At 36.7% G+C, this 19,904-nt stretch overlaps 1 protein-coding gene across 1 annotated transcript; it reads right to left on the bottom strand.

Moving 5' to 3' along the window:
- Window positions 1-5,424: 5,424 nt before the first annotated feature.
- efnb2b (ephrin-B2b) lies at window positions 5,425-18,291 on the bottom strand. The gene is made up of 5 exons (XM_051889451.1): window positions 17,701-18,291; window positions 13,740-14,029; window positions 9,195-9,287; window positions 8,686-8,799; window positions 5,425-6,905 (listed from the first exon to the last, which is right to left on the bottom strand). The coding sequence occupies exons 1-5, from the start codon at window positions 17,811-17,813 to the stop codon at window positions 6,508-6,510; spliced, it is 1,008 nt and encodes a 335-aa protein (XP_051745411.1). The 5' UTR covers window positions 17,814-18,291; the 3' UTR covers window positions 5,425-6,507.
- Between the last annotated feature and the right edge of the window lie 1,613 nt (window positions 18,292-19,904).

Below are 19,904 nucleotides of genomic sequence, written 5' to 3'. Positions count from 1 at the left end.
AATACTGGCTATGACTGGCTACAAATGCTAGACTAAGACACGCTTCTCTGCTCCTCAAATACATAAAACATTAGCCTTTATGTATAGTGTTTCTTGACGCTGTACTTATTCAAACATTTAGTTCTTTATTTACCTTTGCATTGCAAACAAGCAGCGACGGTGCAAACTGCGTACGGGACTTCCTTCCCGATAGAGGCGGGGCGGAGTTATGAGGTCTGACTGACAGTTTGAGGGGCCAATGGGGTTTCGAGGTTTAGTCACAAGCTCTTTTTAATACTTTTCATTTATTAAATATTTGTAAAACCCACAGGCAGACTTAAAGGATGACCTTTATGAAAAAAAAAAAAAAAAAAAAAAAGACGAAATATAGAGAGACAAGGTTTCCGCCCAAAAGCGACTATGTTAAAACATTGCATTTGTTTTTCCAATCGGCCCAGCAAAATGGATAGACTAGAGCATCAATCAATATGAAATGTCAGTGTTCCACAGAAGAAAAAAAAATCATACAGGTTTGGAACTATCATTTTAAAAGAATAAAGATAGCATCCTTCATTTATGGATTAGCGATATCTTCTGTTTTCTTGCCCAATGATATAACAGAGGCCTGCTAGACGTTTTGAAGTGAGCACCTCGATTTAGTCTAATACAGGTTAAGCGACCTCATGTCGTTTAAGGAATTCAAACTTGTGTACAGTAGTGTTTTCACACAGAGCCTTTGTGACAGGTCTCAAATGATCTATGGCTCTCCTTCAGAGTAAAAACATACTTGAGGCCTTTTCCTCCCTTTTCTTTTCTCACCCTGCATGACAGATGTGTCTCCCTTCCCCCACTACCTCCCTCTCCAGCACCCCCATTTTTCCTCACTGGTCCTTTATTTCATCCTACGCGCTTTGGTGGGGAGGAAATGTGCCTGCCACATGATGATATCTTGATTTTCCCAAAAAGTTTCCAATTTCCTGTGAGTTCTGACTCACATACATTAACAAAAAGGCGCACAATCAACCACGTCTCCAAAAGTTATTCAATATGGCATAAGGCATTGTGGTCTCTGAGTAATTGTTCCTGATTTTTAACCAGCTGTAAATGTTTGGGGCAACCAGAAAAGGTCTTTTGTCATTTCTAGTCCAGATGTGTGCTTTCTTCCGGATATACAACTTCAGCTGTTCTCTCTGATTTAGTGAAGCATTGTGTGTTGCGGATGATGTATTTCAGTCATTGTAAGTAGTTTTTAGGTAAAGAGAGTGGAATTAAAACTCTCAAGTCATCCATACTTGGCAGAATATTGGATCTTTTCAAATGGCTAGGTTTAATTTTCTCACAGCAGGTTCTTCAGAATAAAGTCAAGAAACATTGCTACAAATTATTGCTTGATTGATATCGGTTATAAAAGAGATAGTTCACCCAAAAGCGACAATTCTGCCATTATTTACTCACCCTTATGTTATTCCAAAACTCATAAGACTTTCATTCAACTTCGGTCCACAAATGAAGATCTTTTTAATGAAACCTGAGAATTTCTGTCCCTCTATTGACAGCTACGCAACTACCACTTTAATGCTTCAAAAATTTCATAAAGAGATCGTAAAACTAATCCATATGAATTGAATGGTTTAGACCAAATTTTTAGAAGAAACTCGATCACTTTATATGTTGAACAGATTGAATTTATTTTTTATTCACATATAAACATTGATCAACGAACATAAACTGAACCTGCTTGACGCACGAAAATGAACCATGAATGAATGGTTTTTGCGGAAACTTAAACGTGATGTGTAACACAAGAATGAACCTTACTGGTTCTTGTGGAAGCTCAGACATGATGTGTAACATGAAAAGGAATCTCACTGGTTCTCGCACGTCAAGCAAACATGTTTGAGCTTGATGTGAACTATCCCTTTAAATCTGTTGATCGTATTAAGCAATCATGTATCTTCAGAAGACGCACAAATTCATATGGATTTTTATGAGCTCTTTTAGAAGTGCCGAAGTTTTGGGCGAAGTTTGTCTTTCAGGTTTTTTTGAGATATCTTCTTTTGTGTTTTGAAGATGAATAAATGTCTAATGGGCTTGGAATGACATGAAACTGAGTAAATGATGACAGAATTTTCATTTTGGGGTAAACTAAACCTTTAAATGGCAAATAATACAATTCAATGATGGAAAATGATATGTATACAGATTCCTAAAATATGAACATTTTGAAAATGACTAACAAACCGAGCTGCATCAGATGATACTGATTTTCTCAAATTGAATCAGTACTACAAACCATAACCTCCAGACCTCATCAGCATTTCATATTCCTGAACAAATCAAGGTTCGGGTTTCAATGATTGCGGAGATGAGAAAAGCATTTTTACTTTTGCAAAAAACATCATAATTGAGTACATTCCAGGATGCAGGTTTTTATAAAATGACAGAAGTGTTTCTTTTGGCCGTCTGTGACAGGCAGTTGGCTTGACTTGTAGATTTACCACCCCATTGTTCTGTATGTCCATAACAAAAACACACTGTTTCCTGTTCTGCTCTACCCATGCTTAGTATTCAGGGTGGAATATTGTTTGTAACGTAAGAGGGGAGAGGAAGGGCCACAGATAATGCGCTGTGGAAGGTTAGAGGTCCTTATCTGAGTCTGTAAGAAAAAGCGCAAACGCAGTGTGAGAACATATGTGTGTAGCTGGGATTGTGTGAGGCAGTAAAGTGTGTCTGAGGTCATGAGGTGTGAGTGCTTCTTTTGAAATGCATCACACACTACACTCCCCACCGTGGGAGAGCTCTGAGTGTCCTGTGACCCAATGCGTCATCTGGAAATCAAGCCAAATGGTATGTGCTTCCTAAGTAGTCGCCAGGGACAACGATCGGACAGTCTTGTTTCTGATTTGTTTTTTGCTCTGAAATTGGTTGAATATCAGTAAAACTTGGTACATTGTAAAAAACTATTTTCATGATTTGTTATCACAACATTGTTTCTTTTTTCAAATCAACTTAGGTAATTAATGTGGTTCAGATAATGTAATATTTTGAGTTTCTTTTGATTAAACCAATCACCTTCATTGTATTAACTCAAATTTTTAATTTCAATGAACTCAAAATTTTAAGGCTACCAGGTAACTTACTTTTTAAACCAACATTTCTTTTTAACAGTGTAGGTAAATTATTGATGCATACGAGGGCACATCTCAGTAAGTCATAAATTATACAAATCATGTTTCACCCCAAAAACAAAAGAAAAAACCCAACATGTTGCATAAAATAATGCGAATAATATCAGTGAAATTATAAAAAATACATCTATCTCAGTGTTTCTCAACTGGTGGGTCGCCATTGGACAACGATTGGACAATCTTGTTTCTGATTTGTTTTTGATTTTTGCTTGAATAGTAAAACTTGGTAGGTATTGATGCATACGAGGGCAGATTTCAATAAGTCATAAATTATACAAATCACATTTTACCCCAAAATCAAAAGAAAAAAGATGTTGCATAAAAAATGTGAATAATGTAAGTGAAATTATTGAAAATATCTCTATCGCAGTGTTTCTCAACTGGTGGGTCAGTCAAAGAAACAACAACAAACGTAATTCTATGTTTTTCTGACGCGAGACTTTTATTTTGAAAAGACCTGCGTGAAAGCGGTACGAAGACGCAGTTTAAGCAAAGAGTGCCTGACAGAAACACGGTGTCTTCATAGGCGTAATTTGCGGGTGTGACGTCCCCACCACTTTTCACCAGGGTCGATATTGTCTCTTCCACTTTTTAAAACATCTCACGGCACGGATGTACCTAATACACATGAAACATCTCCAGTTGACTAGCAGAACATTCATTTCATTCGTTCGTTAAATAAGAGGCGATCTGGCGCTGGAATGTGTTGTTTTTAAAATCATGCTGAGCGTTTGTTGACATTTCCGCTGTTATCAGTGGCGGGCAACTGTGCTCTTTTGGCGCTCATACACAGATGTGCGTTTTTTCACTGAATGCCGAATTTCGACCCCCTGCCAAATTATTACCCCCGTTGAATTCGCTACCTGATTGCCTAATCTTAACCCCACCCCTAATCTTAACCCATCCCCCACACCTACTCCTAAACCTACCAATATTAGGGGGTAATAATCTGGCAGGGGGTCAAAATTAGGCACAACACATGGAGATTATACGAGGGTGGATTATAACCCCGAACCTTGCTGACATGCTTAAAAGTTCTACCAGCAGACCTTGAAGTTAGACGAGCATTTTATGTGATTCTATGTATTTATTCAGACATGAAATTCACCCTTTGCCGGGAGTTTGATTGACAGATGATCTGACCAATCATGACACCAAGTTTGTCCGACAAACAAACCATACAGGAGAGTTAATAAATGAACGTCAGTGGACTTGAACTTAAAAAATGGTAGATGATTAGATCATGTGCCGCTTGAACTGAAACGCAGCGATCTGTCATGACACATTAATGAGCCACAAAAGGTATTTATTGTTTGAATTTCTTTAAAAAAAAATTACAAAATTTGAAACTTAATTTGTTTCATACCAAAATTAACCTGCACTGTCTTGTCTGTTGATGTGTTGTCAGTCCTCTTTGCTCTGTGATGTTTTTCATTCTGTGAGAACATGTGTGGTGTGAGACGCCATGGCTTGTCCGCAGTGTTGCCAAATACTTTCAGTTGAAAGTAGCTAAAACTGGTCTCTATATGACGCTAGATGATGTCATACTGGCGAGTCCACTGATCTATTTTAATATAAAAGTAGATCAGTGGGTGAGTCACGGAATCTAGATAAGGTTTGTCCAAGAAGTTGCTAGATTAGGCTTTTGAAAAAAATCTCAAAAGGGGCGGTTAAGTCGCTAAATCTAGAAACAAAATCGCTAAATTGGCAGCACTGCTTGTCCAACAAAGCAACAGTAACTAAAAGGGGGCGGGTCTATGCGAAAGGTCAATTTCGTGACTAACAATATATTGTATTATAGCAGATGTAAGTTACGTTAAACATGCTTTATGTCGATAAATTAACCCCCCCACTTCTGTCCCACCCACTTTTTAAAACAAAGTTACGCAACGCCAAAACTGATTCTGTATCTGCGGTCAGATGAGATGTTGCCAGACTATATGTCAGTGTCATTATTCTAACATTATTTTCATAACTTGTTATGAAATAAAGTGTCAGAAAAGCGAATTTTCCTGTCCCGCTGTCCCGTCAGCTGTAGCACGCAGTCTCTCTTCAATGGCACGCGCAAATGCGCTGTTTGTCACGTCATTAAAAAAAAAATTCAAAAGAAATTACAAGCATGCAGCATCTTAGTTACGTTGTCGATTGGTCATGAATTAATCCAAAAGTACCAATAAATTACGTAAATGGTGTTAGCTGGGAAGGATTTGCATTTAATGATTATTTAATAATGATTTTCTAAGATATTGAGTCAAGATTTGTTTTGAGTAAGAGGCCACTTTTTTTATTTGAACAATAGAAAACATTTTGTGAACTTTTCATTCATTCATTCATTCAAGCAAAAAAGAAAAGAGAGAGAGAGAGAGAGCGAGCAGCACAAGCGACTATGGCGAATCATTTCGTTCAATGTTGTCAGCCATCTGGAATGTGAAATTTCCTCAACACACTATTGGCTATAGAACCAACAAACAATTTTAACAAATGCAAGATTAAAAAAAAAAAAAAAAAATCTATTATATCCAACATGTCGCTTCTTGTTTGCTGACGTAAACCCCTGAAGTATTTTAACAAAATTGACTGAACATTCAGTGATGAAACGAGCAATGTTCAGATTCATAGAAAACATAACTTGGAGCATAATTTCAATGCTCTGCTATTGTATTTACATTACCAAGTCAACAAAGGATCTTTCTGTATGTTGATCTTTAGTTTTGTTTGTTTGCTGTTTGAATAAATGTTTGAAAAGTTATAAGCAAATGGGGATAAAAGAACCACATGCGTTTTGGACCACACCGGCTCGCACATCAACAGCATAAGGGCCACAAATGTCTGAACTGATATGTAATATGCATCCATCAGGCCAGCTTTGGGATGCAGACAGCCTAAATCACATCGGATGGACTCGACACACATCGAAAAACTGCAAAGTACAGGAATCAAGGCCTCTTCTCGTGCATTAAAAAGTTCGATTTTCAAGATCTGGGAGATGAGAAACATAAAAACAATCAAAAACCAATAAATAAAAAAAAATAGTCTTGTATTTTCCTAATGTTTGTTCAGCATGATTTTGCAGCTCATGATTTGTTCTGCGCTTTGAAAGTCATCAGTTTTCCATGTCAAGGTATAAACAGAAGAGCAAATTCCCATGTGCACCAGCATCTAATCCAGAATCAGGCCTTAAGACCAACAAAGAATGAGTTCTTCTGAACTAGACGACACTTCGGCCCTTCTAGCATCCAGCCAACAGGGCTAAATAATGGCAATGGCACCAAAACACTGACGTCCATCATCAAAAACAATGCCAGTCGCTCTCCAGCGTCCGTAGCTTTTCCATGCTCTGTCAAACCTTGTAGTAAATGTTTGCAGGATTTTGTGGTGGCATTTCTTGGACGATGTAGACTGGGTGTCCGTAGTCACCACTAACCTTCTCGTAGTGCGGACAGTACATGCTTCCCGAGGTTCGCAGTGGGAAGATGATGTCACTGGGCTCGGAGCCATTATTGTTGCTACCGCCGCTGGCGGCACTTCCGCGTTTGGGCAGCGTGTTTAACGGCAGCTGGGCGGAGCACTGTGCCGAGTGTTTCTGATGACGCCGATGCAGCAGTGCTACAAGAGCGATGATGATGATGATGAAGATGACACCACCGGATGCAACACCAGCGAACAGGGCTACTTCAGATCCAGCGGATCCTACAGACTCGCCGCTCTTCCCTCCGGCCTCACCATTCTGTATGGAGTCTGGAGAACGAGAATGAGTTTATGATCAGATGTAGTTTATTCTTAAACAAAATGATAGCCAAAGTGAAGTATCCAGATCATTTAACATCATTTGTTAGGACGTGCAAGTCCACACTAAACTGGCAGTGCTTCATTTATTTTATTTTTACATAAATCAGCACCTGATACATATCCAAAAAGTGTAATTATTTTACATCCAAAAGGTTTTACTTGGTCTTTTGTCATTTTTTGAATATTCGTAATCCATTGTCATACAAAAAAAAAAGCTAACTGGTCAGACACCCTCCAAATTTACTCTTTGTGGTTTAAAATTGAAGAAACGTTTGACATCTGAGATGTATTAACATTTGGCATACTGTGTATCTGGGTCATATTTCAAACCAAAATCAAAAGAAAGATTTAATTTTAGGACTGATTTTTTTAAGACTTTTTGCATTGTGTCATTAATCCTCATTATTATAATTATATTTATTTGTATTTTATTTAGTGCTGTCAATTGATTAAAACAATTTACTAATTAATCGCACATTTTTCTGTAAATAATTTCTAACATTAAAGTTTTTAATACATTTTTATATTGTAATAATTTCACATTTAATCTCCAAATTAATGTAGAAACAACATAAAGACAGTAGCCTATATTTTAAATATGTTTAATGTCATATTTTTATGAAAGAAGACATCGCCGATACCAATACTGCTACTGATGTCTCTATGAAATTGATTTTTTTTTCTAAATTTTAACCATTAATTATAGCCATTCACCATTAAATTTGTTTGAAAGCTATATATTTTAACATTTATTAGGTTTTAAAATATATAACAACTTTCAATTTAAGAGAATTTAAAGCAATTTTCACATAAACCCATTATAATAAATCTCACATTTACCTATGCTCATATATCAGGGCTCAATTTTTTCTATTGGCCCAGTCAGACCAGTTCTGATATTACTTGCCCTGTCAAAATGCACAAAAAATTATTGTTTTCATTGTTTTTGACCCATATAAGATTTTTAGGTAGGTCTAACAGGTAGGGAATATACAGATATTGAATAAAGTTATTAAACACTTCACAGTCTTCACTGCATAAATTCTAAATTAAATATAGATTAATCCTTATTAAATCTACAGAAGTTATTCAGTCAAGAGCAGTGAGTGATTTTCCCTTTGTCTTTTGTTCTTTTATTAACATTAACGACAGACAGCAGCAGATTTCTTAGGCTGCTGTCACTTTAAGATCTGACACACATGACACAGATCTGATACACATTTTCTCATAACCCTTTACGTCAATTTAAGACTTCATTTAACTCATTTAACTGTGCTTGCGAGCATACTCGACAAAACGAGCATTTTGGCATAATTTTGTGTGTTTTTGTCTGTTCAAGCGCTATCTGAAGCGGCCGTGTGTGTCTGTCACACAGACGGGAGATTCACAGACAATGCTCCAGTACAGATTTTTCTTTTTTGTGTTTTATCATACTTGAATGAATGATAACGTGATCATATAATGTAACGCTAGTCAAAGGATGACGGGAAAAACAGATGCTGCGTTAATTGCGTTAAATATTTTTAACGCGTTAAACTGAAAAAAATTAATTGCATGAGTTAACATGTTAATTTTGACAGCCCTAATTTTATTATATTATATATTGTATTAAGTATAATATTTTACTATTTTATTATGTATATTTTTTCTTTTGATTTTGGGGTGAAATATGAATTGCATAATTTATGATTTAGTAATATTTCCCCTCGTATACATCAATAATACCTACCAGTTTTGCTGACAACATCGTTCTCTTTGCTGAAGGTGCTTTGGTGCTTATTGTCAGGGTATTTCGGAGGATATCTTGTGGGATGATTTTTTGCTGAGAATGAATCTGTAGGACCTAAAAACAAAATAGAAAATGAAATATTTACAGCCAGCAACTAAAATCACTAGTGAAGCCAAAGCAGTACAAAATGTTCATCGAACTGAAAAACTGATCTGAACATAATATCGGACCACCCTTACATCTTTTTGGCCTCCAGGCATTATGCCCCAGGTTTTGAGAGAGAATTTAATGAATTGGCGTAAAGCTGCAAGCATCTCCCCACAAGCCCAAAGAAGGGACAGCTGGCATAGCCATAGGAAACAAGCTCACATGACATTTCAATTACACGCTGAGGCACACTAGCATGGACACCCACTACAAGACCGGTGACATGAAAGACTGTTCTGGAAGCAGTGATATTCATCGTTGCAGGTGCAGGTATGGAGAGAAAGATTGTGGGTGGTACTCACTCTGTCCAACTCTCAGAACCAGCTTCATGGATTTGGTCTTACAAACACCGCCATCATGGTTGTCCAAACCTTCAAACGTGCTGTTGGATGTGGCTGAAAGAGAGGAGGAAAAAATTAATTAGCCATTGTTATGATTTTATTCAAAATAAATAAATCTCACAAAACCTGTCAAGAACATGGATAATATTTGGATAAGACATTTTTGCATTAAGCACATTCAATTTTCATTATAATGCATAAATAATAATAATATATTCAGTATTAGAGCTGTATGATTAATCGTTAAAAGATCTCGATCTAGATTCAAACACCCACACAATCGTATTAAACTGCTGCTGAGCCAAAGAGAGCCGTTGTCATGTATAGGTATGAAACAGCTTCATAAACAGTCTTTTCAACCACACAGTATTGTTATCTCTGTATTACAATAATTAAAATGATCGCAGAAGTATTGGGATAAAAGTTTAAATTTCAGATATAAACAGTGATGTCTATGGTAGTGATCAAAAAAGAGCAAATCACCTTTTTAAAGTAATGCGAAACTTCAAATAAAGATTGTATTGATTACATCATTACACCAGTAGGTGATTTTTAAAAAAACTGACTTGTCATTGAATCATTCATTCAAGAGATTCATTCAAAAACGCTGATTCATCCAGTAATGAAACAAGTGAAGTCTTTATAAGTGAGTCATTGAATCATCCATTCAAGAGATTCATTCAAAAACGCTGATTCATCCAGTAATGAAGCAAGTTAAGTCTTTATGAGTGAGTCATTGAATCATTCTTTCAAGAGATTCGTTCAAAAACGCTGATTTATCCAGTAATGAAGCAAGTGAAGTCTTTAGGCTTGTTTGAGATGCATCAGCGCTGCGCAGACCAATCAGCGTATGACTTCAAAGTACTGCAAGAGCGATTCAAATGCATAAGAAGTCATCTGCTCTTCGCTCTTGCGATACTTTGATGTCATACGCCGATCGGTCTGCACAGCGCCGATGCATCTCAAACAAGCCTTTTATGAGTGAGTCATTGAATCATTCATTCAAAAACGCTAATTCATCCAGTAATGAAACAAGTGAAGTCTTTTATGAGTGAGTCATTGAATCATTCAAGAGATTTGTTCAAAAACGCTCATTCATCCAGTAAAGAAGAAAGTGAAGTCTTTCATGAGTGAGTCACTGAATCATTCATTCAAACAGATAAAAAAACAAATCAAGTTAATTAAACATTTTTAAATAGACTGCAGCCAATTAATATTTTGTCAGAACCTATAGTAAATAACATGTTATTTTGTTTAGTTGTCTGTTCAGAATCGGGTGAGAATCATGATCTCTATTTGAAACGAAACAAAATCATGATTCTCAATCGTGCAGCTCTATTTAATATGTAATTATAACTGCAAAAGTATTTACACATTACTTTCTGTGTTGATGTTGAGATACAGTACAAAATTGCTGTAACAAAATGTTTTAGTATTGCTGATTATAATGTGAATCTACTAAGAATCAACATTAAGGGTAATGATGAGAATTACAAAAAAGTGAAACATCTGCATGATTTACAGTAATAACAATATGGGTGTTAAAATAGTAACATTTTGATTAAAATTTCTAATGCAATAAAATTCTGGGATTCTTTTGTGTGCATGTGTGTGTGTGTGTGTGTGAGAAAGTCACCCATCCAACATTTATTAGCTTACATTTCTGATGCTGAATATTTAAAGCCCATCATCCATCTTAAAAACTCTTCCACGCCACCAAATGATTCTTTCCCCTCGAGGCCCATTTTTCTTACAGTCTTCTGGATGAATTTGGCCATATAAGGTTTAGTGGCACTAAGTGAGCTAGTTTATGACTGGGTCAACTTTCCACATGTGTACTCTCGCAGGTGCTTTAAAACCTTTAAAGTGTTCCTTGCGGACATTTGAGTCACATGCTCATCAGTCAATGTGTACATGCATGCAAAAGGTGAAGGTTCAGCTTGCTGCGCACAAAGAGAAAAATCACAGTTTTGCAGCACGGCAAAGCTTCTTAAAAGCTTGCGTTTGTTTGCTGCTGGTAAATCCTTACGAAAAGCATTAAGAGGGGCGCGCACGCACTCACGTGCACGCTAATTTAGAAAACCCTCATGCTGTGAGTAATAAACCCAGTGTAATCACACAGGTTTGAACTTTACAGAAACTAAGCATATTACCAAAGCCTTTTCACATCATTATCACAGAATATCAAGGATTTGCTTTGCCCATCAATCCTCGGCTAGTGGAGTGGCTTGGTCGAACGATTTAAACGCCATTGTGCCTGGGCACCCATGCTGGGTCCTCTGATAGCAGAGCTAAAGAATTTCATTGGGCCGTAATCTCTCTTTCACTGCGAGGATTAAGACCAATCCCACATGAACAAATGGACTTCCCCTCCAAACTGCTTAGGGCACAGAAAGAACTGAGTGACCAGCAAGTGAAAGGGCAAGAGAGTGGGGAGGGTGGGCAGAGAAAGCAAACGAGAGGGAAAAAAACAGAGGGGAAGAGAGAGAGAGAGCGAGCTTTTACCCAACATGTCCCAGTTCCCTACAACCATTCCCACATTCATCTGCAGCGGCCGCTCTAGATGTGACCCGACTCTTCGGCTTGAATGAAGCCCGCTCATTTCCTAACCACAACAAGCACATTCAGAGCCTCGGGCCAGCGCAGCTCAAACCAGCGACGGAGTAACAAAGTGGAGGTGGAAAACTGAAGTTTGCGCGCACACAATAAAACAAGTGTGTCCAAGCAGATGTTGTGGGGGTATTTTTTTTAGCTTTTAGCAGACATTAAGAAATCCAACTATCCTAGAGATCATATTTTAACCACATATCCGCAGTGAACCATATGCTGTCTGACTGTATGTCTAGAGGAAATGCTAATTATTTGTTGTAAGTTGCACTGATTGCGCAAATATTCAGTGGTTGCGCCAAATTTTTATTGGCTGATACATTGATATACAACATGTAATTTAACCTATTTTTAAGTCTCTCTTTCCGCTTTGCTCCAGTTAAATCTACACTGTAAATATGTATGAAATAGAAATTATAATGTAGACAGCTTGTTTCAGTCATATAAAATATTATTTAAGCCTTATGAGCAAATGTCCTTGCTTACCAATTACTTCCACATGAAGTAAATTTACGTTTCTTAACTTACTGTACCAAAAGTCAATTACTTAATGAAATATTCATTGTTATGAAACCTTCATAAACGTCTCTCCAGAAACTAAAATTGATAGGAAACTAATAGCTAGTACCAAATATAAACTACAGTACAATTATTTAATGTTTTCAAAGACGTATCTTATGTTTACCAAAGCTGCATTTATTTGGGCAAAAATACAGTAAAACAGTACTTTTGTGAAATATTATTATACAATTTTTCTATTTTCAAATATTTAAAATGTAATTTATTCCTGTGATGCTTCAGCATCATCAGTGTCACATGATCCTTCAGAAATAATTTTAATACACTGATTTGGTGCTTTAAGAAACATTTCTTCTTATTATCGATGTTAAAAATAGTTGTGCTGCTTAATATTTTGGTGGAAACTGATACTTTTTTTCAGGATTCTTCGATGACTAGATAGTTCAGAAGAACAGCATTTATTTTGTAACATTATAAATGTCTTTACTGTCATTTTTGACCAATTTAAAGCACCCTTGATGAATAAAAGTATTTTTTTTTTTTTTTTTTAAATCCCTAAACTTTTAAAAGGTTAGTGCATGTCAAGACTTTCCAAAATGCCTTAAAAAAAGTTTTTAAAAAATTGTTCTCTTCGACTCTTTTTGTCAACTCTCACACAAATCACAGTTACATGCACATGTTCTGACATTTGCATGCAAACACACACACTCAGACACAGAGGTAAGTCTCTTTAGAATCATTTAGGTCAGATATCCGTGTCCCTCGGGCTGCAGGCCAAGCTGCCTTAAAAAATCACATCAAACCGATCCGTCTCATACTGGCAAGGGCTTGAGGGATTTAGAGCGTGTAAATCTTAAAATCACATAAACGGCCATTAAGGAATGTGCCATCTGAGAAGGGGTTGAGAACAACACGCTAAACTGAACGATAACCCCTTTCCAAAGTGGTTGAATGATACTAATAACATCCATCAACAAGACTTGCTTCACAGAGAACATCTCAGACTTGAGACATTTTCCTCTCCTCAGGGAAAAATAGGCCTGGGGAAAAACTAAACTAACCAAGCTAAACAAAATAATGATTAATGAACATAAATATCTTTATCTTTGTGGTAAATACACTTGCCAAAGGATTTAACACATTTCCATTAACTCTATACTTGATTTGTTCATTGTTTTTGGAGGGTTACACTAGTCAGTCGCCTTCCCAGACGGAAAAGATATCTTGGGAGACAATGCTGGAGGCTGAAATTCCCATGGGTGGGATCAGTTCTGCATTTGGCTCCTTCTACACAGTCTCCCAACTGGCAACGGAGGTGAAAAACGATCATGAATCAGCACCTGAGGTGAATTCTTGAGTAAGCATTGGAAATAAACTTACAGATGATGTGATAGTCCTTCCCTTTGAAGAACTCCAGGCCCCACAGGTTGGGGCTGAACTCTTGAAACTTGAAGGTGAACTTCACGTCCTGGTCCGGCTTGTCACAGTTGAGCAGTAACATGTCGCCTTTAGTAACACTACAGGTCTCCAATTGTTCCTTGGGAACAAGATAGACCCGGAAGTATTCAATGTTCATCTGCTCAGTGGAGCCTGGCTTGATTCTTGGACACACAATGTCCATTTTGTCTCCGATCTGAGGGTATAGTACTACACCCCTTCCTGGAACAAACCTGTAGGGAACAAGGGGATGTTAATTATCTTATAGAGTTACAAAAATAGGGGGAAAAAACTTAGTGATTAGCATGCTTAGTAATGAATTATTAATCAATTAAGCATGAGAACTTTGAAGTTAATGTAAAATATATCATGTTTGGATGGCTAATAAATTTATCCTCAAAGCAAAAGCATCTGTATCTGGTGGTTTCTTTTGGTAATTCAATTAAAGGGTTAGTTCACCCAAAAATGAAAATTCTGTCATTAATTACTCACCCTCATGCTGTTCCAAACCCGTAAGACTTTCGTTCATCTTCGGAACAGAAATTTAGATATTTTTAATTAAATCTGAGTGATTTCAGCTTGACAGCTACACAAACTACCACTTTGAGCCTTCAAAAAGTTCATAAAGAGATCGTAAAACTAATCCATATGAATTGAACGGTTTAGTCCAAATTTTCTAATATGATGAAAAGTCTGAATTTAGGCTTTTATTCACATTTAAACAATGATCGGCAAACATAAACAGAAGCTCAACCGAACGCACGAGAACAAACCTAACTGGTTCTTGCGGAAGCAAAAAACGTGATGAGTAACACGAGAATGAACCTCATTGGTTCTCGTACGTCAAGCGAACATGCTTGAGCTTCTGTTTACCACAACAGATGATGTTAATGAATGTTTATATGTGAATAAAAGTCTAAATTCAATCTGTTCATCATATAAAGCGATCGATTCTATTCAGAGAATTTGGACTAAACCGCTCAATTCATATGAATTAGTTTTACGATCTCTTTATGAACTTTTTGAAGCGTCAAAGTGGTAGTTGCGTAGCTGTCAATGGAGGGACAGAAATCTCTCAGATTTTATTAAAAACATCTTCATTTGTGTTGTGAAGATGAACGAAAGTCTTACAGGTTTGGAACGACATGAGAGAGAGTAAATAATGACATAATTTTCATTTTTGGGTGAACTAACTCTTTAAACAAAGGGTCACTGGCTTCAATAGTGTCTTTTAAGTGTCAATTCTACTAGATTGGGATAGTTAAAGTATTCCAAAACAACACTGGACCCCATTGGCTTTCACTGTATGGCATAAAAAAGAGACATTTTTCTAAATATCTTTGGTTAAATTATACAGATTTGGCTGCCTCCTCTATTTATTGTAAAACAAGCAACCGACTGAAATGGATTGAGACAAGCAATTTCCTTTGGCTAATTTTCAGAGTTCTGTCTTGAAGCAGAATGTAAATGAATCTAAAGCATTTGGGACCTTGGCTTGCTTACACTTTTTTTTTGACTAATGTCTGCAACTTTGTAGTCTTCCTTATTTTTTCCCCTCCATTACATACTTCTCTATTCTGTAATGCATTTGCACAATTAACAATCGCTTACTCCTGACCGCTCGCTGGCAGTCCTTTCTCTGCCCTCAGTGTTTATTACAACCCTACTATAGCCCCTATTTCAATGTTCACTTGTTGTAAAAGCGTTCTGAAATTGACCTTTCAATTATTTGCTGATTCTCAGATTAACTTGATTTCTCATTAAACACGCAAATTCTATTGCAAACAGACTTGGATTTATCCCTTTATATTTTAAATCTACCATGACAAAGTTAGACATGCTCTCACTCTCACTTCCCCTAAAAACACCATAAGGCAGAATAAAAGAGTCGCTTCCATCCTCATAAAGTCATTAAGAAAGGGACCCTCAAGGTTCTGCTGGGGGTCCTGAGAAGACAGGAAGCTTTAGTGCCCCTCCTCCGCCCCCTGCCGTACCAACTTCTGTGTAGAGAACAAACCGGGACGGGGGTGAACAGTGCCTTCATCCCAGCGCACCTTTTGTCTCCAAAGCTCTGTGACAAAGATGACCCACTGAGCTACTGGAACTCATGAAAACCGATTACAACCCGCGGCAAAGCTCTGCTGCACCACAGCTTAGCATCTTAAAAGAACGTTATCCTACATCTAAACAAAACTGATCTATTTGAATACAGGTTCACCACTGTGAAGAAACAGTCACGATGCTCCCAAGGCAACTAGATTCACTTGAGCGATTAGATGGTGGAATAAAAACGACTAATGTGAAATCTAAGTGCATGTTTGGTGAAATGTTTTTAGGTAAGTTGACCAATTGGCAAGACCTCCCAATGGCAGCAAGAGAGTATATAGACTACTTTGGCAGCTGAGAAAACACCAATCTCAGAAAGTAGTAGCTGCTCTAGTTAAATGCATTTCCATTTCTTTTAACATACTGAGACTATTTGTCCTGACACAGAATGGCGTGCTGAGGAACAGATGCATAATTATCATAAGACTTTGGAGACACGCTTCACAGTGGAAAAAAGGAGCTCAAGCAACAGATCTCTCCGTGGCAATCAGCAAGAGGCTGTAATCCACTCTTCATTTTAACATTTCTCAGCTTATAATCAGTCCTAAATTTAGGCTGTGGCTCAGCACTCTTATACGATATTAACCATGATGTAAGGTCTCCACAAGTTTGATTGCTCTCAGCTTTTCCTCAGCAAATACAAGGGTACATGGAGTTTACAATCTCACCATATCATTTATGCAAAACATTGCATTTACATAAAATTTTTGATAGGGCGTGCACAGGCCAATTGCTTAAATTACATTTAAATGAACATTTACAAATAGTAACGTCTAAAAGGTTGTAAAGGATAGCCCAACAAGTTTATACGGTGATTTCCATTCAGCCTGATTCTGCAAAAGAAAGTACTTGCATCTCAATGTTACTGCCAATAAAGCATCATTGTAACTAATACCCTGCAGTCTGGAAAGGTGGGTGGTCCTCCAACAAAATGCCATGGATTACGAATATGTTTAGTAGGCTGTCTTGTGTTTAAATGACTATGACATGGTAATAAAAATCAATGGAGAAATCAACAAATTACAACTGTGTAATCACAGATACCGTTTAAAATAAAAGGTTCACTACACTTTCAGGACCTTCAAGTATCTTTTTTAGCTGTGTATTTTGCATTTACTTTGGAGATTAATTATGTTACTTTATAGGTTTTTTCCTACCAATCAGCATATTGATTCTTTAAAGTTCCAGTACATATTTTAGTCTTTGAATTATATGGGGAAATGTGTTCAACTGGTAACTATTCATTGAGTACTAAAACTTATTTCTCAGTCATATTCTTGTTGTACTACTACTTGTTTATTAATAGACATTAGCATGTATTCCATTTTTTACTAGTAACACTTTTAATCTTGCTATTATGGCTAATCACTAGCATGAAAACATCACTGTAACTAGAGAGATAAGAATTGTAGCTAGTAGGACTAGACACTATAGTTTAAGAAATAGTACAGTTACTCTGAAACCCAGAACCCTACATAATTCGAAGGCAAATCATTTGCAATTTGTTAGGCTACTAGTTATAATGGAATAGTGTTACGGGTCACTATTGGTACAGTAAATAAATAGTAAAGTACTAGTATCAAATTGAGAATTACAAGTGATTGATTTACTCGATACTAGTCACGTTGGAATTAATACTCACTATATAGAATTATAAGCTATTCACAATTAGGTTACGTACAAATATTAATAATAACCACGCGTAACAAAATAGATTTAGTTTGTGTAGAAGAATAAATGTTAAAGCTGCTTGCCATACAACGTTCTATCTGGAGCCTTTATTTATAAGTGTACTTACTTGGTGTTCGAAGTATTCCAATATATTGATTCTAAAACTGTTGATCGAGCCAGTCTTACTCGACAAGCAACCACGAAAAGACCAAATATATAACTCCACATAGTTGTATCCATTGCGATGTAAAAAGAGTTCACCAGTCCAGATCTGATTATAACAAGTGAGAGATCCACAGGCACTAATGCGAGAAGAATCCGATGTTGTTGGGCGCTCTCTTCTGCTGAAAACGGGTTTTATTTCGAAACGAGAAAAAGAACAATTTATTTGCTAAGACCTCCAGAAATAACAGCTCCTTCGCAACTGGCACTCTATAGAACAAATTTAACAAAATAGCTGGACAGTGAGCGATAATAATCCATGTAATCGGGTTCTTTAGACATTAAAATGTCTTAATATGCATCCTTTGAGAAGCAGTGACTACACTTCTTATGAATGTAGAGAAAACAGTAAAATAGTGCAGGTTCCGTGGAATATCAGCATAGCTCTAAAATTCGGATGTTACTGAGCTCAAATCTAAAGGCAGCATCAGTGCTTCTCCTGTTCTTCGTCTTTGCATTCAACTCTGCCAGTCTTGGAGTGCCCTCAAGACGTGCTTAGAGACTTCTTAGGACAACCCAGTGTTGCCGTTAAGACCCCGCCCACATCACTCTCGATTGGATGACGCGAAATGAGTGACACCTAGTCGAATTGAAGGAGACTAAACAGAAGTCTGGAAACTGTATTGCTATATTAATCATTAGGCTGAGGTGCAAAACGGCATCCAAATTATCGAAATACAACTGTTTTCAGCTGGGAGACCGCGACCCACTAGGGGGCCTCAGTGAACTTCATTTAAAAAATATATACGTTAAGTTAAAAATAATTTAACAATTCGTCCTATCAACGACTGTTAGCAGACTGAGGCACATCCTTATCCTTAGAGATATTCGAGCATGTTATGTTGTCTTTATAAAGCCATAAGGTAATTGAGCATTAAGGTAAGTTTTAAGGGGGAAAAAAAACGTATTTTCATGAATAGGGTATAGTGGGGGAAAACGCCCCCTTGGGGTAAAACGACCCCCTACTGTTTTCCCCAAAATAACCACTAGAGAAAGTCAAGATACATTTTTGTTGCAACTATGGACTACATAGACAAGAGTGATGTACAAGTATTTACAGTGAAGCTTACACTGGTGACGTCCCTGAAAGAAAACTGTTTCACTGTAAAGTATCTAATTTTCAGCAGTAAAAAAAAAAAAAGTGTTTTAAAGCTAGTTCTTTGGTAGAACACCACAGTTATATATGATATGAGATTATTAAGGCCTGTAGATAGGGAGTACGTGTTAAGGAAAATATATTTTCAGAATGAATGAAATTTTTATTTTTTCAAACAGTCTGTGGGGTAAAACGCCCCCTTCCCACAATCATAATTACTGTAGTTAGTCTGTTCTGAACATCAAATCCTTTGTTTTTCAATCAAATGTAATCTAACTAGTTGGTTGAATAAAAATATTTGGACTTTATATTTAAAAATTACCTCAAGTTAGCATCAGACAGCAAGTTAACTAGCCAGTTAGCATCAGCTAACAATATTTTTCTAATTTAATATTTGTTAAAAATCTAATAACATGAAAACCCTGGACATTTTTCATACTTGGTTTATAATTTGTCTTTGTCACTAAAACTATGATAGCTATTCTGGCTATTTAATAGCTATTTAACTTTTGTTTCACAGAAAAAAATGACAGTCCTTAAGGCCTACATTATGCGCGCGTGTATATATATGTATGTGTGTGTGTGTGCATATATATATATATATATATATACACTCCTACACACAAACAAGAGGTAGAATGCACAAATACACTGAAAATAATAGGCCTTGTGTAAACGTCGTGTTCGAAATTAAATGATTCATCTTTTTTTTTTAATGATTAATCTTTTATTTTAATTTAAACCGCTATGGAAGCTTGTACTAAAGGCATTTCCCACGAACTTAATCTGCTTAGTCATGTAGCTAAACCTCAAAAAGTCTTTAAAATCTGTATTACTCACACGAGTGTCAGCTATTTCTTCTTCAAAAGATTTGTTCGATGGCTCGGGCAACATTTGTTTATTGTCCTTTGCGTGTTTGGACAATAACCAAAAGGAAAAACTAACAGGTAAGAGATAATTGGATGTCGGGTGGTGTTAAAGTGAGATGCGTTTGCACTTTCATCGTCTGGCCT

Source organism: Ctenopharyngodon idella, chromosome 1, assembly GCF_019924925.1.
Source record: "Ctenopharyngodon idella isolate HZGC_01 chromosome 1, HZGC01, whole genome shotgun sequence".
Lineage (NCBI taxonomy): Eukaryota > Metazoa > Chordata > Actinopteri > Cypriniformes > Xenocyprididae > Ctenopharyngodon > Ctenopharyngodon idella.
This window is presented reverse-complemented; position numbering and strand designations above follow the sequence as displayed.